The sequence below is a fragment of the Squalius cephalus genome, assembly GCF_949319135.1.
Source record: "Squalius cephalus genome assembly, chromosome: 9".
Lineage (NCBI taxonomy): Eukaryota > Metazoa > Chordata > Actinopteri > Cypriniformes > Leuciscidae > Squalius > Squalius cephalus.
Genome location: NC_137130.1, coordinates 30,434,098 through 30,451,225, shown reverse-complemented (window position 1 = coordinate 30,451,225; position 17,128 = coordinate 30,434,098). Strand labels below are relative to the sequence as shown.

The 17,128-nt window shown below is 38.1% G+C and overlaps 1 protein-coding gene across 2 annotated transcripts in view; it reads right to left on the bottom strand.

Moving 5' to 3' along the window:
- Window positions 1-12,597, bottom strand: part of LOC307164697 (coiled-coil domain-containing protein 148-like) — a 211,164-nt gene extending 198,567 nt beyond the window's left edge. For both annotated transcript variants that reach the window (XM_079881749.1, XM_079881750.1), the window contains exons 1-3: window positions 12,537-12,597; window positions 11,743-11,797; window positions 3,214-3,335 (exon numbers count right to left, since the gene is read on the bottom strand). In XM_079881749.1, the coding sequence (XP_079737875.1) occupies window positions 3,214-3,335; window positions 11,743-11,797 (177 nt within the window). In that variant the 5' untranslated portion in view covers window positions 12,537-12,597. The remainder of the gene's footprint in view (window positions 1-3,213; window positions 3,336-11,742; window positions 11,798-12,536) is intronic.
- Between the last annotated feature and the right edge of the window lie 4,531 nt (window positions 12,598-17,128).

Genomic DNA, 17,128 nt, shown 5'->3' with positions numbered 1-17,128 from the left:
AGGGCAATACGGTCATTTTGACCGTGGTGGACCGGTTCTCGAAGACGGCCCATTTCATTCCCTTGCCCAAATTACCCTCAGCCAAGGAGACAGCGTTGATCGTTGTGGATTACGTCTTTCGCTTACATGGCCTGCCGATGGACGTGGTTTCCGACAGGGGACCCTGGAAGGATTCTTGGATACCAAACATCGCAACACCCTTTCCAAATCTTGGTTGGGTTTCACCCCCAGAGCAATAGAAAAACCGAGAGAGCCAACCAAGATTTGGAAAGGGTGTTGCAATGTTTGGTATCCAAGAATACTTCCTCATGGAGCCAACAACTTTCAATGGTGGAGTACGCTCACAATGCGTTGCCAGTGTCATCCACGGGCCTATCTCCGTTTGAGTGTAGCTTAGGTTACCAGCCACCAATTTTTCCCAGTCTGGAATCCAAAGTCGCGGTCCCCTCCGCTAACTAAATGAATGCTCTGTGATTCTGCTAGTCAACTGAATATATTGTCTTATCTGTACTTCGAGAGGTTTCAAAAAGTGAGAGGGACATTGGGACAATATATCAACTCTGCCAAAAAGTGGTGGAGACATGTCCCACCCGCAAATTACACTATGATTCCAGTACATTAAATCTTCGTTGGAAAGTGTATGTTCTCCTCCTCTCTGCTGCCATCTTGTTACTCCTAGCTAAGTTAGGATACCTCTCCAGCACTCTTAAACAATTTAGGAGCTGAGGCCTAGTCTTAAAGGAGAACTCCGGTCAATTTTAACATTGAGCTCATTTTTTTGTAAATTTGGAGTGCTGTCAATACAGAGAACAACGACAAAAATCGGTGTTGCCTACACCGTGTTATCCTCTTTTTAAAATTTGCACCCTGTTGACTTCAATGGGGCAAGTTTTAAACCTGCTTTTAGCCTCTTAACATCCTTGATGTGTCATTACAAGTGCCCAGCCATGTGAGTGATTCCTTCAGAGTGAACACGGTGAATCTGACTGCAGTAGATGTGAAAGATATTAATAAAAATGATGTTATTTCAGCCAACGCACATACCTGTATTTTCTTCCTGTTTTCGGTCTAAGTCCATAGTAATCGATTGTCGAGTTCACGCGCGTGATCATAGGTAACTAAACCTATGCGTGTGAACTCGACAATCCGTCACATCCCTAAGTATGAGACTTTTATAAAGAAGCTAAAAGCAACTTTCAGCAAAGTCTAAGACTGATTCTTAAGTGCTGACAGAAGTAGAACCTGTAGCTGTAGTTTGCCTTCTTTTTTGCCAAATAATTTTGTCAGATACATACCCTCACTAAGTTTAGTGTTTTGTTCTTCCTTTGTAATTTTAATTTATTAAAAATAAAATAAAATATTTTCCCCATGTTTTGATGGTTTAAGCAAACTTGTAAGGTCAAAAAACCTTCACACAACTTTTTGCCACTACTGCATGTTTGGTGTGGTTAGTGCCACAGTGTGCTATTTAAGACCCTGCTTACTGTGGACTGATGGGCACAAGTCCTCACCATGTGAGGTGAGCATTCTTTACTGCTGCATTTTTCCAAGTTGCCAATAAACGTCTTTATTACTTTCATTACTGCAGAAGTTATTACATTTCTTGCAAGGTCATATACAAAAAAGAATACCTTTAAGGCCTGTTCACACCGGGACGAATTTCGCACGTGATATTCGCAGACGTTTAACGCCTCGTGACTAAACAAAGGGCACCAATGTGAGTGTGCACACCGGCGCGAAAAACGCCACGCGTAAAAGCGTCATTTTTTAAAAAACGCCTCAGGTTCATTTTTTTGGTTTGACGCACCGCGTCAAAAACTATCCAACCAATGAGATTGCCGCTTTTGCTCACGTGTCTGGAGCTTCTGAAGTTACAGTAAAACACAACTTGGGGGCGCTCAAACACAAAACGGTCTTGCCGAGCACATATACGTAACGGCGAAGATACGCCAAGTAGCGTCTACACTGCCGGGAAGAAATGAGACGAGGAAGATGCAAGGCAATATGAATGTAGAGCTGCTGGTCTCGTTGGTGTCGGAACATAAAGAACTATATGACAAATGCGACAGCGACTACAAAAATCTTGATAAAAGAGAAATGAAAGCTCTAGCATTAAGTTCTGCCAGGAAGACTTAATTGTTACGTCACTCTACTTTTTATCTATCCAATCACATTCCAACACTTGTGGTATAAAAGATCGGTACTTACGCATGTTTGAGTTCGCAGATGCTGACGCTTCAATTCACCACCATCCTCCCCACCTCCTCCAAATTGAATCCTTCCCTCCATCCTCCTCACCACCACCACCAGGATGGTCCCTTCCATACCTCACGGGGGTCGGCTGCGCTCCTGCCTTGATCTTCAGGCAGGATATGCAGAGTCCGGACCCTCAGATTGCGAGCTACGGACGGGGCCTACGCCAAAGAACTTTATTGCTTGCTGGGTTGCTAATAAATGGATAATTGTCACAGTATTTATTCTCCCGAGTCTTTCTGGTAGAACTGTTATGGAGTGGTATTGCACCTTGTGTACCGGGGTATTTCTGTTTTGCATTAAGCGCCATCTAATGTCAGGGAATGAATTTGCATGTTCACTCGGCTCATCGTCAGCGAAAATCGCTTGGGTGTGAACACAAAAAACGCGTTGAAAAACGCTGGCGAATAACGCGCACCGATATTCGTTCCGGTGTGTAGGGTGCTTTACAATCAAGAATGTATAATTTTATCATCTCTCTGTCATCATATCATAATATACATCACATAATATACATAAACATAACATATACATGTACATAATACATTATATCTTTGTTGGAAAGTGTGTGGTCTCCTCCTCTCTGCTTCCATTTTGTTACTCCTAACTAGGTTATGATACCTCTTCAGCACTCTTAAATAATTTAGGATCTGAGACTAAGTCTTAACACTTAGGAACCTTTATGAATCAAACTTATTCTTAAGTGTATATGGGTAAAATTACATCATTCTTAGATATTTGACACACTTAAGACAAAATTTTTATCCTGAGTGGCTTTATACATACCGGCCCCTGGTCTTTGAAACCCCTTGAAACTTAATAACTCTCATAAAGGATGATGAAACATCACAATCCATGAAAGCTTTATCATTCATTTTTAATTGCACTTCTATTATTGATCTATTTGCTATCATAGAAATTAACAGGTATGCAATCAAAAAAGCAAAACATATTCATTACCTTCTGTTGAGAGAGCTGAGAGGAGAGGCGTTTTGCCTCTAGCATGGCCCGCATTTGCTCATATTGGATCAGTTCGAATTTTGAGTGTCCCAGACCCACTTGTATTCTTCGAGACAACTTTTCTAGGTGATTCAAAAACATACAATAAACTGCAAGATTGCATATGTAATTAATTAGTAAATTGTAGTCAATTAATCAGATAATAGTTTATATCTGAATTTATATTTATAGTCTGTGCACAGAACAATACTAAACTGTACAATTCATGAATGTCTGTAGAGAAGTGATATTGTAGGCAGCAGAGGTGTAAGCAGTCTCATAATAGACACACACTTATTTGCAGCTCATAGCTGCTGAGGAGAATGAATGACAGATGGTGCGGCTTACAGATCATTTTCTGAATAAAATGTTAAAATCGCAATGAAACGTAAGTTGCAATAGTCTTTTCCTCCCTATTGTGATGTATATTTGAGTGCAACGCTTCTCGAACAAGAAAAAATGTAGGGCTGGAATTGATTGGATCGTTGTAGTTTGCTATTGCTGCAGCTTCATGTGAGTGACAGGCCTGGGCATAGCCATAATTTCAGAAGTGAGGGGGACAAAAAATGTCAAGTGCAATACCAGGTTTTTTTCTGACCTTTGTCTAATTACCAGGTTTTAATTTTTCTTATATATGATATAGATATTCTACCGCAAAGTGATGACCAGTGGACGTCACTGATCACTACCTTGTAATGTGTATACTAAGTAGGCTACTGCTGACATTTGCCATATCGCTCTGCGTTATCGGCCAGGTAGAACATTTATCCCAACCACTAAAGATAGATTCACAAATAAGCTGCCGTATCTGTCTCAGCTGCTCAGTGTACAGTACCTAATCACACAAATTAACTTGATGAAAAGACTAGCAGTATGGGCACTATCTTCTCTAGTACATTAGAAACTGTTGCACCCATCAGATTAAAAAAGGTTAGAGAGAAAAGTATTACTCACTCATAAGTGAGAAACTCCTAACCTAGAGCGCAAATGGAATCAACTCAAAGAGGTCTTTAGAATTGTATGGAAAAACAGTATGTCCCGCTTTAAAAATCTCAGCAAACCTTCATGTAAACACCTTAATCGATCCGATTAAGCTCGATCCGAACAAAATTTCGATCGGATTGAAAGGGGTGGTTTACTCCTTTTCTAATCCGATCGAGAGAACATGTAAACACTTGATCGGCTTAAAACCGAAACTGAAAGCTGTTCTTCCTGTTGAAGAAAGTGTCATATAAATGAGTGTCCCCTCATTCTAAAATTACCCTTTCACTCTGCGTCTGTGAAGTGGAGCAGGACAACGTCCCACCGGTCCTTGTTTCGGATTCTCATCCAAAGATGACTAGTTTGGGGTGCAGGGAGGGGAGAGGCATTTTTACTGCGTGATAAATATGAGCAGCACAGCACAACGGTTCATATGTTCATCGTCTCCAAATTATGACCAGAAATAGATAAATATTAAGTCTGCTGTTTAAAACAAATAAAAAATCAATGTATGAGAATAGTTATTATGCGTAAACAACTCTGTATATTCGTGCAGTGTGCGCATGTCAACAAATCTATTCTGATTTGAATCTTGTGACATATTAACACGCACATCAACCCGATCACGTTTAGCATTCATGTAAACACTACGAATGAAACACACAGAATGAATTCAGTCCTATTGAAACAAAAGTTGTGCATGTAAACGTAGCCACTGATGTGGTTGTGAAAAGAACGGAGGTTATTTCGAGCAGAGTGAGAAATCATTGCTGCGCTGGGTAGAAATGTAATTTTGTTTGAGAGTCAAAGATTGGAGAAAGACAAAATGGATCTGCCAATCAAATTTTAGAATTGCAAGTTGATTTTGAGCATCTGAGAAATCGGAAGAATGTTCGAAAGGAGGATGAATAGAGCATTGATTGTTCTGGTGGTGTTTTCTTATTGACTTCCTGAACGGAGGAGAAATAATCAGTTGCTTAATACTTCACGAGGAATACTTTGAGAGGAAGATTTATTTGGATGTCAGGTCCACGTAGAGAGGCACTGGGGTGCGTGACGGGCCTGTATATGGAGCCAATGTCCTAAATCTCTGAAAGCCAGAATTTGAAAAAGAGCGATTATCCTGCTATATGGTCTGCTTTATTTATGAAATAATTGCAAGAGGAAGACCAGATTAGCCGTCTATAGAATTGCATTAGTTCAAAAGAACTTGTCCTGCATTTGTTGATGCAATAGACTGCAGTGGAGTTATTGCAATAGAAGAGAATGCTTTTAGGTCTAGATGGAAATAGGGGTCCACGCGCACCCCCCGGCTTTTTTTATGCCACCTGATTTTTTAAAATCCTTAAAGTGTCTATTTTCAGAATCTGCCAGGTACCAAGCTGAAATAATGTCCCAAAGGCTTCATTTTTAACCCTTTGCTGCACCCGACCGGAACCCGTAAAATCCAAAAATTATATAGAAATTGGCATAACATTTTAAGTAAACAACATACAGAGACAAATGAACACATTTTCCCATACAATTCTGACCCCAGGAATTTAATGGAATGGTTATTTTTGACATTTGACAACATATTGACCCTATTTTTGGACAAAAATAGCAAAAAATGGCCAAATATGTGTAGAGGATCAATTATATTTTCGTTTTCTTAAGCGCATAGGGTGTTTGTTTTTTTCACAACCTGTTAGGCTATTTCTTTATCATTCAAGTGTCTATTTTAAGATTAAATTGGTTACCAAGCTGAAATAATGTCCAAAATGCTTTATTTTTAACCCTTTGCACCAAACCTGAAAAATGTAATGTGATATATGCCATAACTTTTTATGTAAACAACTCACAGAGACAAATGGACACATTTTTCCATACAATTCTGACCCAGGGAAATTGTTATTTGTTATATTTTACAACATCTTGACCATCTATGGTCAAAAACAGCAAAAAAAAGCTCATCTGACAACGTTTTTATTATACTAATAGCAGCCTGAAATGGGGTTTATTTGAACCTTTTACTGCACTTATCCTGAACCTGAAGAAATTTAAAATAGCTTTACATTTGAAGTAAACAAAATAAAGCAAATTAACTTAAAAAAAAAAAAAAAAAACTACAGAAAAAATTCCAAAAAGGTCCAAAAAGTTGACTAACTGCCAGTTTGGGAATGTTGGGGCTTTGCAGTTGGCAGTTGGTGGCCATTGGTTGGTACCTGCAGATCGCCATCTTCCACTGCTCTCTCTTTTGGAACAATTTCACTAAGTATTTGAAACTATAATTATGATATACCTTTGTAGTCATAACTTAAAGTAATTTTTCAACAGTTTTTACTATAATCACAGGCTTTCGGAAAGCAAGAAGCTATCATATCTACACAGTATCCGAGATATGAGACTCTGTGAAGCAGCCAGTTCACCATACCGCATGATGGATATTCGTGAACAGATTCCATTAACATTAGAGGACTTGCCTTTGGATACATTTGGCTATCACCAATACTCAGGGTTCGAAATGACTTAAGACTCTTGGGGGGTCCCCTAAAATTTAATTATTAAATTATTACAAATTCTGAAGACTACCTTGCTACATTATATACCAGCACTTCTCAAAGTCCGGACTCCGGTCCGGATCCGGACCCGGAGGGAATTCAATCCGGACCCGCCTCCATTTCGTATTTCAACAGCAGTAATTGCGTGTAAGGGATTAAAAGTCTGGATTTCCTACTTTGATAAACGCATGTCAAAATCATTTGTTTAGTGTTTTATGTCTTTTTGGAGATGGTCCGAAATTAAAGCGAAGGCGAGATATTTAAGGTTTTCCTCCGTGATTCAGTTGACATGACATCCAGTGAGCGTATACTATTGACGTAATCGGGCGCGAGCCGCGCAACGCGACACTTCACCGCAATAAGCATTTGAATGGGTGTGGAGGATGTCATTGTCCAGGAAAAGTAAAGTTGACGAAGAAAATACAGTTTTCAAAGATGATTGGACAGAGAGGTATGCGTTCATTTTGCCCCAATCCAGCACGGAGCCATTCTGTTTGATTTGTAACGAGACAGTTTGGAGTTGTGAAGAGTGGAAATGATAAAACGGCATTATGAAACAAAAAACGGTCATTTTGAACGGCAATATCCACAAAATACAGAGGTACGGATGGCAAAACTATGACAGCTAAAGTCTTAATATGAATCATCAAATAAGTTGCTTGTGAGACAGTGGCAGCTGGTGAAAAATATCTTAGGTGGGGCTGTGTCATATTCAGTCAGTTTCAATAGTCTGTTAATGGGAGTCTTTTAGCGTAACGTTAGTGGCTCCGAGGTTGTGGAATGTTCTTCCTCAAGACATCCGTCAAACATCCACCCTTCTCTCCTTCAAAAACACATTTTTTTTAATCTGAATATTACTCTTCAGCTCACATTCTGTAAATTCTACATTGTTATTGATATGCTATTTGTTTGAATCCCTCTTTGTTTGTGTCTTTAACCTAACTTTGTAAGTGACCTCTGAATATTAGGCCTACTTTCTGCCCTTGGTAAGTTATGTGTATTGTGCTTTGATGTTGATGTTTATTTTGTTCTATTCCTTAACCCAGTCCCAGTGGTTCTCAAACTTTTTAGAGATGTACCCCATGAGGCTTTTAACATCCTTCTGCGTACCCCCACTCTTCATTCACACCTCTTTAAGTAAGGGACAATATTTGCCCCCTTAAATCGAATTTTCCAGTGCATTTTTACCTTTACAAATACCTTTATAAAATAAATAATGCTTTAAATTACCTTATTTTTTCATAAAATGAATGTTGATTTGTTATACATGTTTATTAAAAACAAGTTTTGTAATTACCAATAGTTCCGGACCTTTGTCATTGATGAAAATTCAGATTTGGACCTTTGAATGTAGACTTTGAGAACCCCTGTTATATACTGTAGGCAAAATTATATGGACCAATGTTGAAGGTGGGATAATGGTCTTGGGATGTTTTTCATGGTTTGGGCTAGGCCCAGTATTGTAGTGGTGTCTGGAGAAGTGGCTATAATCTAACAGGTAAACCTCTAACTCTGGAGCAACAAAGTTACAAGTTATTTTTCCTCTTTTTCTCTCCATGATGCAGGATTCTAAATTAAGAAACATAATATTAGCTTCCTAGATAGCTTACCAAGCTCATGTATACTCATTCATGCTCAAATCACATTCACTTTAATCAACTCACTTGAATTAAGTCCTGGACTGGTTATCTTTCGTAATCACTGACTGGACAAGTAGGTTGTTAAGCTAGCTTTGAATAACTAGTCTAGCTGCTAGGTCTGCTATGGAAGCTCGTTTCTGCCACAGAATAAAACATTTTAAAAGATAATTGCGACTTTTTATCTCACAGTTGTGAGTTACATCTCGAAATTCTGACTTTATTTCTCAGAATTGCGAGATATAAAGTCACAATTGCGTGTTATAAAGTCAGAATTCTGACTTTTTTTCTCGCAATTCTGACTTTATAACGCAATTCTGATATCTTTTCTCAGAATTGTGAGATATAAAATCCATTCTAAGGGAAAAAAGACAGACTTTTTATTTTATTTTATTTTTTTACCTCAGAAAAGTTATATCTCACAATTCTGACTTTATAACACGCAATTGCGACTTTATTTCATGCAATTCTGACTTTATATCTCCCAATTACGTATTATAAAGTCAGAATTGCGAGATATAAACATGCAATTCTGAGAAAAAAAAGTCAGAATTGTGAGATAAAAAGTATATTTCTCGCAATTGCGAGTTTATATCTCATAATTCTGACTTTATAACACGCAATTGCGACTTTATAGGCCTATATCACGCAATTCTGACTTAACCCTCTGGGCTTCTTCATAATTGGGTCACACTTAGCTTCCTCCCGCCCGAAAACGGGCGAAGCCTTAAAATTGTACTTAACTTTGTCCTAGGATAACCAATCAAATATTGTTTTGTTCTATAATGTTTTCTGATTATTATATAGAATTTTTAGATTTTTTTATGATACTTTGCATTAATTATGTAATTTTTATGAGCTATTTTTTCCATTAGAATTAATATATATATTTTTATTTTATTTATTTTATTTTATTTTTCAATAAATGCAACATTTCACATCAAATTAGAGTGCAGGCCTAAAAAAAAAAAATATTTCAAGTGAGAAGAGCGCCACCTAGTGGCTTCAAAATGTATTAATTTGTGTCATGTCCTATAACCGCCCATAGGCGGCCTATAGCTTTTTTATTTATTTATTTGATTTATTCCCATTCGGAAAGAAAACAATTTATTACTAATCAACCACTGAATGGAACAACACAAATTATATATCATTTTAAAGCTTAGAATCTCAGCTTTTTAATGCATCTAATTAAATGTATTAATTCCTAACGAGTGCTGAGTAATCCCTCTAAAACCAAGTGTGCCGCCAGCAGGCGCCACCTAGCTGCGAAAATATTTATTACCATATTTTTCAAAAATCTTGCCTTGATAAACACAAAGTTGATGTCATTTGAAAGCTTAGAGTCTGAACTTTACAGTGAATGTATCCACTTTGAAAAACTCTTAAGTATTGCTGAGTTATTTGCTGATACATAGAATTTCTCTTTTTTTCATAATCTATAAAATAATGTACTGCAATGTGTCAAAAACATCATACAGCTCATGAAACATTCTCAGATAATTGAAAATGGCACTTCATTTTTTACAGCATATTATTACAATTAAAATGAGCCCAAAATTAACATAATCTATTGCTTTTATGACAAGATATTCTTCATGGAGAAAAAATTGCCCATGAGGGGGTGTGAAAGACTGTACAAAAAGGCTATCTCTTTTCAAAATGCTGTAATTTTTGATTCCTTTATCCAAAATTTATTATTTTTTTTATCCAGATGCAGCTAACATGTAGGGGGACTTCACTAAAAAAGAATTTTCCTCCTACCTTATTTCCTTCCTGAGTTATTCCATGACAAATATGAAAGATATGCAAAATCATAATAAAAATTATATATATATATTGTCTTTTATCCGCTGTTTCTTGGCAGGACAATGTCCAAATGTAATGTAATTTATATTTTCAAAAAATTTTAAAAGAGTTCTTTCAAACGATACCTACCTTTTGACTCTCCTTGCTATAGTTTTGGAGTTATTATGATTATATAATTTTTATATAGTTTGGGGCAAAATTTGCTGTTTCAGTCTTACCAGTTCATTTCTCTGTGTGTGTGTGTGTGTTTGTGTGTGTGGGTGTGTGTGTGTGGGGGGGAGGGTGTCTTTTTTGCACTCTTGATGTTTTAGAGTGTCACCCCTTCATTGCTGTACACTTTTTTTCAGCACAGTGGCTGATCTGTAGCTCGTACCACCAAAAGTTTCTCTGAGTTTTCCTATCTTTTCGTATTTCCCATTCATTTCCTATGTCGCCCGTTTTCGGGCGGGAGGAAGCTAAGTGTGACTTTTTTTTTTACGACCCTTTAACATATCAGAATCATCTCCTTGATTTTTTTGTGTGTTCATATAGGTAATAAAAGAAAAGTCACCAAGTTTCACCCCCATCCGATGAAGCAAAAAAATTAAACAATTCGAAACGTTCAAGTTTTCGCCCGTTTTCGGGCGAAGAAGCCCAGAGGGTTAATAACACACAACGCAATTGCGATATCACGCAATTCTTACTTTATAACCTGCAATTGCGACTTTATATCACGTAACGTTAATTCTGAGATAAAAAGTCAGAATTGTGAAATTAAAAAGTCGCAATTACCTTTTTTATGTTTCACTCTGTGGCGGAAACAAGCTCCCATAGTTTGCTGTGTTAGCTGGCAGATCATTTGGCTTCATACACATACAGCAAGAAACGTTGACGTACTCTTCTAATCATTACACTGGGTATAATGCAACTTTTGATATAGGAACTCGAACTCCTATTATTTTACTATAACCAATTATGGAGATATAAACATAATCGAAGCACTTACAGGATTTTCATTCAAGATTTCACTCTTTGTGAGGTTTCGTTTTGCCGCGTTCAGCTACAGTGCGTGTCTGCGGGAGCACCACAACAACAATCTGTGACGCTGTAGGAACTCACTCGGCTAATAGCTGCCCTTATTGCTGCCTCGCGCTAGGAAATAAATTAATTACTGTTATAAATATAAAACGTCACTAAAGACCTATAATTTTCACAGTAATTATTAATGTTAAAATATATTTGTCGGGGACCCCCCAAAATCCAAAAATAAATCCTTATGGGGGGTCCCTAATGACTTATGGAGGGTCCGGGACCCCCCCAGACCCCCCTCATTTCGAACCCTGCCAATACTGCTACAAAAGCTTGCAGGGAAAATAGATCGTTTACAAGACTTTGCTTGACATGCAAGAAACAATGAGGTTCATTCTCGTGTGTTATGCAGTTTGAGCTAACCCGGCTTGTAACACCATAAGGGTGAGTAATTAATGACAGAATTACATTTTTGGGTGAATTTACCCTTTAAAGTCTGATCATATCTGCCCTACCTGTGTCTTCAGAGCAGTGATTTGTGAAGAAAGTACAACAATCTCTGCTACACATCTGTGAATAATTCAGGAGAAAAAGATTTAACATTAAAGACGATTCCAAATGTAGAACTTTGTATAAATGTAAAAAAATGTGATGCATATAACAGGCTTAGAAGACAAATAATATTCAGTAATATTATCGATTTAACTAGTTTATCTGCATTGAATCAACTCTGACTGAATATTTGAATAATTCTGTAGAGCTGCTTAGCTAAATGTAATTTGTTTCATAATTGATGGACTTAACAGCACTGATACAGTAATTTAACTGAATTGAAACAACATTTAACTAAACTGAGCTAAAAACAATGACAGATACTGCGCTGCAAACATCAACCACACCTTTAACTTGTCAATGCTGGCAAATCCACGGCCACACCTAGCCGTGGATTATCTGTTACATAGGCTAATAAATACTGCAATAGTCCATAAAAAAATAAGAATTGTCCATTTTGATTTCAAAATGTGTGACTTTTGCTAAATATAATTTACAGTGGCGAAATGTTTTCTTTGGGGACCTTGGCTTTATACATAACGTTACAGTCTAATCTTATGAAGGTCTTACCTACGGTGTAAAGTCACTCATTTACATTAAGTTATATAACTTAGATCTAACGTTAATTAAACATCTTAAAATATTTGCAGACCGTCGCAGAGATACTTCACAACTAATAAACAGAAGACAATATCTTCAAACAGCAAACCTCTAAAACCCCTAAGACAGAATAAACGCGTATTAAAAAATGAATTACCTTAATAATGGTTCTGTTGCAAAAACTGTTACTTGTGTATTCAGTGTAACCACGGAAACTGCTTTCCTCTTTCCTATTGGCCAATTCCACAACACAGTCAGCCACCCAACCAAGCGTCCGTTCTACCGGGTAAGGACCGCGTGCGGGGTTTAACCAAACTTCCAGTCTGCCCTTGACGTCATGCGTGTTCATGTCATAGACTGGGTTCATGTTCTGAGTGCGGTTCAGTGCAAGAGGAGAGAGTATCCTGGAGCTCCCGGAGTATGACAGTGGTTCAACATCTCTATCTTACCTGTGACATTAGACACTAGACACCTCTCTTTTACTCTTTTGTTGTTACTTGATTGATGACATTCGCTCATCAATCCATGCACTACTTTGACCTACATCAACTACGCACACATTATGCTTGTTCCCCTTATTCTGCTCAGTCTAAACAATGCGCGCTGCCATGACGACGACTCCGGTTGCCTACTTCCGGTTCGTAGCGCTTGACCTGTACTAGCAGCGAGAGAATGAGTTCAAGCTCCTATGTGCTGTTGTTGTTGGTTTTAACAATTCAAAGAAGATTTCTAACTTTTTAGAAACTGAGTGTTTCGAGCATAAGATAAGAAGGAGATAAGAATTTATTTTTTAAAGAGCCGTGAGTCAAAAGAACCGGTTCTTTTCAGTGAGCTGAGTCAAACGAGCCGAAATGTTTACTTTTCACATCACATCGTTTTAAAAATAAAAACAGTACAGTATACAGTAGTCATAACTTTGAATTTTATTATAATTGTATTTCATATAATATACAATAATGTAATTTTTACTTGTTATATCAAGTGTGATAATTGCTAGTTCATTTAAAATATCAAAATGCACCCCATACACTTACCCTGTTTTAAATGAAATAACGATGTCATAATATTGTGAGATTTACACCATTATGGAAACAATAGAGAATGAATGAAATTCTCTGTGATCGATTCGCGCTATACGGTAGCATTTTTCGACAAGGCAGCACAAATCGTCGGAACGCCGGTTCTTTTGACTCACGGCTCTTTAAAAAATAAATCTTTAAATAAATTCACTGAAAGTCCACCGCTCGTGCTACGTGAATATTCACATTTTTAATTGTCCATAACAACCAGAAAACTTGCCTGCTTGCCTTGCACATCTAATTAATGGGCAAAGTTTTCCGACTTTTTTTCTTATGCTTCAGTTTTAACGCTAACCACTCTAAACGTTTACTTTATTGAATGTAACGTTATCTGATACGGAACCGGACATGGGCATGATCTCCTTCTTATCTTATCCTCGAAACACTCAAGTTTGAAATCTACTTTGAATTGTTAAAACAACCAACAACAGCACATCAGGAGCTTGAACTCATTCTCTCGCTGCTAGTAGGCCTACACATAGATATCATATAAAGGCTAGATGTCTCGTCCGCGCTGCTGGCCAATGGAGCTCGACATCCGCACACGGCGGCCATCTTACGACAGGATGCTCGCTCACTCATAACATGGTGCATGTACTTTTAAATAACCATAACTTGCTCAATTTTCTACCGATTTTCAAACGGTTTGGTTTGTTATAAACGTCAGAGATGTAGCTATTATACTGCATACATATGAATAATTATGTTCAAAATGTTTAAGCATTCAGAATTATAGCCACGTTAATAACGTTTGTAAGAAACCAAACCGTTTGTAAATCTGTCCAGATTTCAGCGAGATAAGAGGATTTGTGTGCGTGCTGCTCACTCACCTTAATTCACAGAGTCCTGTCCTAAGATGGCCGCCGGTGATGCCGGAAGTGACTCCGCCTTAAGACATCTAGCCTTTATATGATATCTATGGGCCTACAGGTCAAGCGCTACGAACCGGAAGTTGGCAACCGGAGTCGTCGTTATGGCAGCGCGCATTGTTTAGAGCAGAATAAGGTGGAGAGATGAGAGGGTCTGTAGTGTAGGGTCTTATGACGAGTGGATAGTGCCACGGATAACTTACCGAAGTCGACAGTCGTGTACTTTTACGTGACAGAAGGGGTACGCCGCACCACTATGGAACGCCGTTGGGGACAATACCTATTATATGCAACGCGTGAAATTTGGACGCATTAAAGGGATAGTTCAGGATTTTAGACATGAATCTCTATAGCTTCCCCATAAGCAGTGTGGTGCATTGACCATGACTTACCCCCGACAGCGTCCTGTGAGCCGAGCTCCGGTCCAGTTTTGGTCAAGATGAAATTAGTCCGGCAAGTTTGCTGGGGTCACGGCAATAAAGCTTTTTTCTTCTCAAATCAATATGTGTTCAAAAGAGTGATATATTTGCGTCACTAAAACGTTGTCTATGGAGAGGTCAGACCTCGTAATGGCTTGGCACTATTTTCTCCCCCGTCATATCACTGCGCGCTGCCGCTACCTACAGCCAGCTGCGAGCTGCGCAGGCGCACACCACTTTTTCAGTTGTTCGGCAGTGTTTACAGCAGTGTTTACGTGCTCAGAACAGCTACACGAACGAGCTAACATAGCTACTCACCAAGAGCGATCAGTTTGTACAAGCTTTGTAGAAAATGGTGCGGACTTGTGACTATCCGGACTGTACAAACAAAGATGTTGCGCTTTCTCCTCACACATTTCAAAGATTTCCTGTGCAGGGGCGTAGCCAGGACATTATTTCTGGGGGGGCCAGCTTGGGCCAGTCTTTTATTTGGGGTGGCACTTGATTGTCAAAAACTACTATTTTAAAACTCACTCTGAGTAGCGGTTTTCCCGCGGCTCGTCAGGCCATAAACAATGGATTGAACTTCCTTATGGACACTAATAATGTCTTATTGATAATCCATGTTATTGGGATGGGTGCTTAGATCAGTGGTTCTCACACTTTTTACACCAAGTAGACTACCACCTCAGAAAATATTTGGCTCTCCAAGTACCACCATAATGATCAATATTAAAATACAGTAGCGTAGTAGGCCTAACTATTCAGCTACAGTTATGCACAGCTAAAAAAAACAGGCAGTTTTATTTATAATAAGAATATGTATTGTTGTCAGCCACTTTAAACATTGTAACAACACAGTTTTAACATCAACACTGCACTGTGTGCACTGTTACACAGGTAATTTTTTAAAAAATGTATAAAATCTCATCATAATTTCTCACTGTTTTGTAGCGTTTGCTGCTGCTGCCTTCACCGGCGCTTTCAAAGTTGCCACTGTTGTGTTGTTAGCAGCACTAGTGCTTGGTTCACTCTCATCCTCTTCAGTTCTTGTATTTGAAACATTCTCCTCCTGATCCAAACTTTTCTTGCCAGATTGAAGCCACAATAGCAGTTTTGAACTTTTCATAATTTAATAATCCACCTAACATTCATTTATATTTAACCTTTTCACACACTTGGTTAAGTTTAAAAAAAAATCAGCTGCTCCCAAGCGTAAGCTTTTCAAGGCGACCGTTATAGATCGTATCACTTTGTTTCCATGGTGACGTGTTGTCACACGACCACAACCACTCAATACATACTGATGTAAATATACAAAATATTCACACATTTGTTAGCTAAAGCATTGAATCGCCTTTATAATGATCACGTTAGTTGGGAAAAAAAAAGCACAGTTTGAATTTAGCAGTTGATCACGTTCTACTCACACCGGTGAGATCGAAATTCAGTGTTTCCTCTGCGTAGGGACCTTAACATCTGTAGGCCTACTATATGTGTTGTAGCCATCAAACTCATTTAGTTTCATATTTGTTAAAATATTAGAATGTTATTTTTTCATCTAAGTTGATTATGAAAAGTGAACCGCACGAGTAAGATAGGATATTCAATATCGAGAGACATGGAGCGGGTCAGACATGATTTTGACCACTTAATGAAGTTCGAAAGCTCTTTTTTAAGTGAATTTCGTTTTGTATAAATTGTATCTTAATTTTAATATTTTTTTTATCAACAAATTGCCTGTATTTAATGAAGCAAATAGGAGACAATATAAGAGGCGCGCCCGCGCGGTCACTTGCATTGCTCGTGAACAGGAGCGCATCTCATCCTAACTTAACGAAACTCAGCATATGCCTCACAGACATGAAATCTATCTTAAAGCTTGAAATGTATTTTTAACAATTTAAAACGAAAAGAAAAAGGCTAGGCCTACTCTCTGATTATGCAATCCATGATGTGCATTTCTCTCTATAGGCGCGTTCACGGAGTTGACGATCGACAACTTCATCTTTACAGCTGTTGCTGCTGTTAATAAACTAAAAATAATAGGCCTATAATTTTATTAAACAATACATTAAATGAAATTGTATTTTTTTTTTTTAAAAGCAACAAAAAATTCCTGTTTAAGTTTTTCTTTTCTTTTTTACCTGTGCTAATTACGCATTAAATTCAGGTATGAGTCGCTGTCCTCAGTGCCGCAGAAAAGCGCTGAAACGGAGATGAAGGGAAACCCGTTTTTTTTTTTTTTTTTTTTTTGGCTTATTTTAACTGGCCCATCCAGTTTTCTGGAGGCCCACCTACAATCAAAATCCTGGCGCCGCTAGTGCATGAGACGGGGATTTTTTTAGTGCAAATGACAGAAAGACACAATATGAATTGTCA